Source organism: Penaeus monodon, chromosome 26 (assembly GCF_015228065.2).
Source record: "Penaeus monodon isolate SGIC_2016 chromosome 26, NSTDA_Pmon_1, whole genome shotgun sequence".
Classification (NCBI taxonomy): domain Eukaryota; kingdom Metazoa; phylum Arthropoda; class Malacostraca; order Decapoda; family Penaeidae; genus Penaeus; species Penaeus monodon.
The window spans coordinates 12,506,256-12,514,910 of NC_051411.1; the positions used below are offsets into that span (position 1 = coordinate 12,506,256).

General features: G+C 36.0%; 1 protein-coding gene across 1 annotated transcript in view; it reads right to left on the reverse strand.

Annotated features, from left to right (window-relative positions):
• Nucleotides 1-768: 768 nt before the first annotated feature.
• Nucleotides 769-8,655, reverse strand: part of LOC119589932 (elongation factor Tu, mitochondrial-like) — an 8,866-nt gene continuing 979 nt past the window's right edge. The window contains exons 2-9 of the mRNA XM_037938593.1: nt 4,939-5,142; nt 4,452-4,618; nt 4,092-4,232; nt 3,243-3,387; nt 2,821-2,934; nt 2,346-2,551; nt 1,916-2,112; nt 769-1,557 (exon numbers count right to left, since the gene is read on the reverse strand). Of these exons, the coding sequence (XP_037794521.1) occupies nt 1,371-1,557; nt 1,916-2,112; nt 2,346-2,551; nt 2,821-2,934; nt 3,243-3,387; nt 4,092-4,232; nt 4,452-4,618; nt 4,939-5,142 (1,361 nt within the window). The 3' untranslated portion in view covers nt 769-1,370. The remainder of the gene's footprint in view (nt 1,558-1,915; nt 2,113-2,345; nt 2,552-2,820; nt 2,935-3,242; nt 3,388-4,091; nt 4,233-4,451; nt 4,619-4,938; nt 5,143-8,655) is intronic.

Sequence of the window (8,655 nt, forward strand, 5' to 3'; positions counted from 1 at the left end):
AGTGAGGTATGGGATGACTTTGGACAGGACTGTGGGTCTATTCATTCTTCACCATACCATGAATGCCAAAAGGTACCTTACCACGGACCCTTTATCAGTGCTTGGGAAAATGAAGATTTTATTTTCATGCATGATGGCACCCCTAAACTTGCTATTATCGTTCATGAATGGCTGAATGCTCAAATAAACAAATGGTAATACAAACACAAATGTCTTGCTTTGGTAAATCACAAGTTTGATTCACATATTTTGAATAACATGCCTTTAAAATACACTCAAAGCTCTACAAAATACTATTACACTATACTGAAACTACTATCCGTAAAAAGTATGATTTCAGTATAATTAGAGAAAGTATAAAATTCAATAATAGTCCAACTTTTCTTCCCAGCCCTCAAATGTTATATAACAGGAAAGGACTTCAGTACCCCTTTTCTGATGATGTAATGACCAACATTGGAATTGCAACTAAATTTTTGAAGAGCAGACATTACGGGAGATATTATTAAATGTTTTATTATCTTCATAACAGAAGTCTTCAAAGACTAAAGCAATTTTCACCTTAGATAAGTGTGTCACTATGTGCTTTTGTATACCTATTTACTTTACTTTCTGCTTGCATCTTGATTCATCCAGACATACATTCTCATGTTAATATAACTTACAATCTACAAATAAATTCAATTTCATTAATAATGCTTGGGAGGAATACAAGAGAATTAAAAAGCTATACTTAACATTTCAATTTTATTTACAAAAGTTAATAAACTGAACAATACATATAATCACTGGTCATGAACCAAAGGAATTTGAATCCTAACATTTTCATAAAGAGATTTGCAGTGCATGATTGAGACTTTTCAAGGTTTGTTTATATACAGTACACATTAACAAATTTCTTAATTTGAATTACAAGCTGAATGTAGGCTGTGGTGTTTTCTGTTTTTTGTTTTGTTTTATAAGACAAATTCACTTGAAATAAAATTCATATCTTTATAATATTTACATACTTATCTCAACCTGTTATACTTTCCAATGTTTGTGAATTCTACAACAATGTAATTTTTCAAACTTTCTTCCACCCTAAAACGCAAAATTCCACTTCCCATTGATTCAATTAAGATTCTTGTCAGTCCACATAAAATAGACACTAAGATCATTTTTCTTTTATCATTCACAGGGGTTTGGAATAAAATATATATATATATTATATCAACACCAACAGCACTGCTTTACCCAAGGTTACACTATAGCCTGTATACCCTTAGTGTTCCTGGCTTTCCTCTAACTAACTCCTCCAGCGTTCATGAAAAATCCGCTGCATTCACCTGCTGTCATTCCTCTTTCCCTTCCTCTCTCCCCAGAGTTATTTATTTTTCAGCAGCAGCCTTCTTCTCTCGGGCCTTCTTGCCTGCCATGAGGTCGACACGTTCATTCTCACTCAGGTTGTTCAGGATGTTAGTGACTACGCCTGTTCCCAGAGTGACTGAGCCATCACGTAGTGTGAAGCGCTGTCCCTTTTCCATGACCATGGGTTTCTGCAGTCGCAAGGTCAGCCTGCAAGTTGTAGGGGTAAGAACATGGTTAGGTGATGACAGTTCAAAGAGCTTGCTATCTCTCTCTCTCCCATCCTCCTTCCCATCCCATCTCATCCTATCCTTTTCTTTAAGTCTTTCTTTCTTACTTTACCACCTAATGCTATACATGTAAATTATTACAGAGATTCCTCACCAAAATGTCAATTTGATTATCACTAAAAGATTCTTAAGAACATAAACAAATGCAAAAAATAATAACCAAAAATTAAAGCGTAAGTACATGTAATATACAAACGTTATACAATTAATAACAGACAACAGATATATAAAAAGCAATACCAATCATAAACTCAAAAGCTCTAGCAACAAACACTTACTTGGCATCTTCTCCAGGCATGACCATCTCCTTCTCAGTGACAATGACCTGGGCTGCACAGTCCCAGGTCTTGCTGAAGAGCTGCAGCTGGATGTACGAGGTGAATGGCTTGCTGCGCCCACCTTCCTCCTTGCTGAGGATGTACACCTGTGTCTCCACATTGTCATGCGACTTCATTGTTCCTGGCTTGGCCATCACCTGGGATGGGAGGTCTTTGGTCAGCATGATTTATTTCTGTCACTAGATTTGGTTTTGTGTTATCATGTAAAATGTTCAATATGAATAATATAAACAAATAAAATTAACCTTACAAGAATTTCATATAGACAATGTAATAATCAATATCTATGATATAAATAAATATAACAACAACCATCTAAATAGAGAAACAATAACAAATAACCAATCAATAAATAATTTGTGTGCCTGACCATGCCACGCTTGACGTCGTCCCTCTTCAGGCCGCGCACCAAGGCCCCCAGCTGATCCCCAGCCTGAGCCTCCTCTAAGATCTGGTGGAACATCTCAATGCCCGTGATGGTGCTCTTGATCTTCTTGTTGTAGCCGATGAATTCACAGTCCATGCCCTTCTTGATCTTGCCACGCTCCAGCCGGCCTGTTACCACCGTGCCACGTCCTGTGGGAATAATGGCATGACTGATGTTACTGCAGCTATTTATGCCAAGAACTCGCATTTCTTCATAGATATGATGGAATAATTGATATAGACCTAAGAATAGATCCATCTGTATAAGGCTCATAGCAGAGAAATGAAACCTTAGTTAAATTTGAAGACATTCCTTTTTTGTAAATGAAAAAACAAATGAGAGAAAAAATTGCATTTGTTTGGCCTATACCTGCTAGAAAATTTTTAAAAGTAGTCTAATACATTACTTTAGCCTTTACCTGCTATAGAATAAACTCCTTCCACAGACAGGCAGAATGGTTTGTCTAATTCTCTCACAGGGGTTGGAATCTCCTCGTCAACATGTTTCATGAGTTCTTCAATAGCCTTCACTCCTGCAAAACAAGATACTTTTTTAATAATGGTTGAATGGGATAACTTAACATAATCACAATTAATTTACTCTTTGATAAATGGTATTCAATTACAATTAATTCCATGTAAAGTGACAGACAAAAATACAGTGAAAAGTACATACAATGCTAATAACTAAGCCCATCCCATGTTCACACAAGATATCCACTGATGTATCTCATAACCTGACATTATTTATGGCTACATGGTCTAACTACCCTTCCCGAGATCTACTTTTTATCATCATCCTGAAAAGGCAACCAGGCTAAAGATATGACTCAGAACTTACCAATATCATCACTCTTCTCTTCAAGGGCACAAAGAGCAGAACCCTTCACAATGGGAATGTTATCTCCGTCATAGCCCATCTCTGACATCAATTCACGGATCTCCATCTCCACTAACTCTATCATTTCTTCATCAGCAGCATCCACCTAAAATATTAAAAAACAAATGCTATTCACAAATCATCATTCTATTTCATAATGTTGTTGTTAGATCTTTTCCAGCTTTGGCTTCTACAAATTCAGGCAATTTCTTTTCTAATACTGAATGATATAAAAACAAAAATACCACTCACAAAATAATAATAGTAATATTTTTAAAGTAAAATCAATGGATTATTAGTAGCAACACCACATAAATCTGAGAAACTGATTTCACTTTCAAAAGCTCCACTTTATGGGAGATGGTGCACAAACTTGAGAGCTTCCCCCAGACCAGCCATTGTTTCAAGATAAAACTATGACAGAGTACATAGAAGAATATTTCCTGAAACTGTAATACTTATGTCCAGATCCTTATTGGTGTAAAGGAAAACTTGGACTGCAAACAAAGCCCAAAGAACAACAATGAACTGTTACTTCACACTATTATTATTATTATTATTATGATAATAATAATAATAATAATAATAATAATAATAATAATAATATTATGGTAAAAGGACAGGAAGTTTAAAAAAGACTGGGGTCCATTACTGCCAACTGATGAAATTCAAAGCATTCCATGGCTTTCTCATGAGACTATAGTTTAAGTAACTTATCAAAACAAGTTAAAACAAAGCCTCTTTACAGAGCTGATAAACTAAATATTAATCCTTCACATGTTCATCATATACTGACTGTCACCAACTAACCTTATTGATGAAGATGACAATGTGTTGAATGCCAATCTGTTTGGCAAGAGTAAGATGCTCCCTGGTCTGTGGCATGACACCGTCTGTTGCCGCCACCACCAGGATGGCTCCGTCCATCTGGGAAGTGCCGGTGATCATGTTCTGAAAAGTAAGAAAACATTAATGCATATAAACAATTAAACTATCACTTGCTCTCTGTGAGAAAGACTACAAAATAAACTATATTACTCTCAATTGCTACTATATTTGTGTTTAAACATTAGTAACACCAGACTTATTCCAGGCACTAAATTGCTTTCAATCAAAATGCTAACTAGCCAACAAATAATGAGTATATGCACAGACAATACTTTATCTTACCTTAATGTAATCAGCATGGCCTGGGCAATCAGTGTGGCCATAATGCCTCTTGTCTGTTGAATACTCAATATGAGCAACATTGATGGTGATACCTCTGGCCTTCTCCTCGGGGGCATTGTCAATCTCATCGTACCGCTTTGCATTTGCAAGGGCCTTGTCAGACAGCACTGTGAAAATATAAACCAAAGCTTAATCAACAATCTTTCAATACCTTCTCAAAAGACAATAAATTCACCTAATAGCAAATAATCTGCTATGCCCTTCTACTTTCCTAAAAATGATACAAAATATGACATGACATATAATATCAACAAATGAGACAATTTCATAAATAATAATATATCTAAAACAAAACAACAACAATAATAATAATAATAATAATAATAATAATAATAATAATAATAATAATAATTAATAATATCAGTAATCACTAATAACATTCATAATATTAACCCAAGAACAACAAGGAAAAGAATATCCCTGGTACCTTTGGTGATGGCAGCTGTCAGAGTTGTCTTGCCATGGTCAACGTGACCAATGGTACCTATGTTACAGTGGGGCTTGTCTCTTTGGAATACCTTCTTCTCTGCATAGTTGCGCACCTGGAACAGTGCTGGGAAGCCCCTGGACCTCGCTAGACTGGCAAGACTTCCATTGTGGTACTGATAGGCCCTAAAACAAGGGGATAAATCTGGAAGAGAGAAAAAAATAGCATTTAGACCTTAGATACTCATTATAATATGAAAATGCTAACTTTACATTTTGAAATAAGTACTATGAGGTTCAGGGAGACATTTAATACAGATTAACACAATATCAAGAATGCAATCACAGAGAAATGAATTACAAAAACTGTGTTTAATTTAACTGTAATGTCAAACCAGACTTCAGCTGCACTGTGGAGAGACTGTTTTTAACTACAAGCTAGAACTAACTAACAATATTAATGTGAGCAAACGTAGAGTGACATCCTCAAAACAGTCTATAGATGTTAAAGATCACCAACTCCCTCTAAATGGGCCCATAGACAACCAAACATAAGATCAGTAATAGGGTGCCTTTGCCACTAAGCAATTATGCACTTCCAAGTTTCAATTATTCAGAAGAGCTTCACATGACCAATCACAACACTCTTGATATCGATGTATTCCTCACACTCTCTATTACTCATAAACAGAAATTATGCTACAGAAACACCCCAATACCTACAATCTTGGCCCCAATAGCAGAGGTAGGTATGAGGGCTAGGTCCTTGCAATAGAAATATAGTGACTTATTTATTCTATGATAACATTACAATGACATTTTAGGTGTATATTATTCATATTTTCCCCCTCACTTTCCCTGGTACCTTTCATGTCCTCCCCTGCTCTCTAAACAAGAATGTGAGACTTCGAGTTTCCATAGCAAATGCCCAACATATATGGGCAGTAGAGGATGAAAGGTAATGACTGTCATAATCAGTTGTGCAATGATGTTCTGAAAATTTACCATCCAAGTTAATAAATTAATTTCTTTGTCTTACTTTTGGTAATGAAAAACAGAGGGATGGGGAAACATCCAGTACTTTTTTTAAAACACTAATAGCTAGCATCCAACATTCAGTACTTTTTTAAAACACTACTAGCTAGCCAGGCTGGCACCAATAAAAAACCAATGCATAATAACATTGACCCCAAGGTGACTGGCCAAAACAGAATACTTTCCATTTCAGGGCCATGCAAGTTTTAAACAAATTTTAACAGAACAGAGCCAATATAGCCACAAGAAAAAAGGTAAGAGGTTGTTGTTGGAAATGACACTTAACACCAAAAACGTAAAATCTGATCTTTTCATCCGATAGAATGTAACATTCTATGACACCCTTTCCAATCTTCTATGGCATTTCCTTTACAATCTAATAAGGGTAGTAGAGGGGAAGTAAAACTCAAAAATTCCTGGGGCTCCATGAGATGTACTCTTCCAGCAGCCAGAAAAAATGATGAGTGCAAGATCTGAATATTTGCCTGGGGTCTGTTCTACTGGATCATACAGGGTGAAGATTTTGCAGATCAGGTGGGGGTAGGGGGGTGATATCCCCCATTAAAGGGGAGTTTGGGGGCCAAGTCCCCTATTTACTATGAATGTGCTTCACAACAACTAAATTGGTATTTGTTAACGTGAGAGATGCACCCTCCAGAGACAAAGTCCTAAAACCAGGCTATCATGCAAACCCAAAAATCCAAACTTAACCTTTCCTACCTTCTATTTATTCCCTAGACCCCTCTTTATTAGCACTTCATGTCAACTTACAAAAAATACTACATTAAGAACTCTGGCTATGCGAGAGTGTTGTGGACTTAGTCTCTATGCAGTGATATGCAGCAGATATTTCCATCATTTTGTGGAAAACAGGAAGTCGCTGCATCTGTACCTGTGTTATTTATGACTATTTCTTTTGCTCTATAAGGTGGCAGTGTCCATTTCCCTCTATCTTTGTGTGTCACTCTCAGTAACATTAAACACTAAATTACTAAAAGTTTTACTTCAATCCTTTGCTTTTACCCTGCTATTTCCCTGATACTTATTATGCCCTCCCCAGATACTGGGATCAATATTGTAGCTGTGCTTCATTTACAAAGGAAATGAGTGCTATACAGTACACGGTAAATTTCAAGTTTCAACCAGCCTCCAACTTTTGAAACCATTTTTTGGGGGGAATGGAATCTTTCTTCATGGTTTGACACTGTTATGATGATGTTTTCCATCGCATCTGACTCATTGATGAGTTCCCGATGCCAAAGTTGATAAAATGTGTAAGAGTCAACTTTGCACTGTATTTTGGGAAGGAATTAGCATAATCTACACAAAGGAAAAGGGTTTCACCTATACAGTTACGGTATACAATTGAGGTTAAATCCAAGATTACTTTTTGCCTGATTGACACACAATACAAATGCATTAAATCATGATTGGACAAAAGCAACTTTTTAATATGAAAATGTGTTTCGAAAGTTTCCTGATGACTGTATCAAATTTATACATATGGTTTAAATAATTGTTCCTCAAATAGCAACAGTTTTTTGATTGACTGATTGCATTAACAAATAATACAACACAAAGCAAACCAAAACAAATAAAAATAAAAATGTGCTATTGACAGTTACGTGTCATGCAATCATTGTGGCACACACAGTCTATGCTGATGTTATTTTAAAACAACAAACTTAGAACACATTTTAGTAATTGAGCTTGCAAACCTTAGTGATGATTATCATCAAATATGGCAACAGTTCAATACCTATACTTGTCTTAAAATGTAAGATGGAATTTATCAACCTTTGCCCGAGCCCAAAATACTTTGGAGGCCATGGCGGTACTTCATGCCTTGCAGTTTAAAATTATTGCTCATCCCACATGACTACCAACTACTACTCTCATTTGCAATGGCCAAATTGGTAATAGTTTATATCAATACTGTTTGAATTATTGTCCTATTACATGTATGAGTTTTTATTGCATGAATTTGCTCATTACTTGATATTAACTTTGTGCAATATGTAGATTTTGTCAGTTCTTGTTATACTTAAGTTGTACAACTTCATATTGTCGCATCTCCGTTGTTATGCTTCACCATACTACGTCAACCTCAACATGGCAGTATTTCCAGGGGCAGATGTATTTCACAATTTGTAAAAGTCAGCTGGCTTTCAACATATATTTTTCATGCATGCACTTGCTTTGACAGCAGCCAAACATACAGTGAACATTTTCTATGGGTGACACCCTTACAATAAAATATTGTGGAGGAGCGATTCTTATCTTTACTTAATACACAAACAATACCCGAAATGATATAAATGGAGCTCACATACATCAGCTGCTTCACCCTCTCCTTGCGGTAAAGCCAGAGGTTTCCATATTTTGGGTATGAATATACGGGTTTATCAAATGGTGAGCATACCCACAATCCTTTCATGATGGATTTCGGTTTATTTAATTCATTAGGTGATGAGCACGCCTGCCACACAAGAAGTGTCGAGCACCACGGCCATCATCTTCAATATCCTCAAAGACAGTTAAATCACCTTCGCTGTCTTTCGCTATTATATTGGTGGTGTATCTAATGAAATCTGAATGTGTCACTTCAGAACAAGAAATGCTATAATCGGCTCTGATCATTACACATATCGCACATATTAAATAAACAGTAAGATCCTTTTAG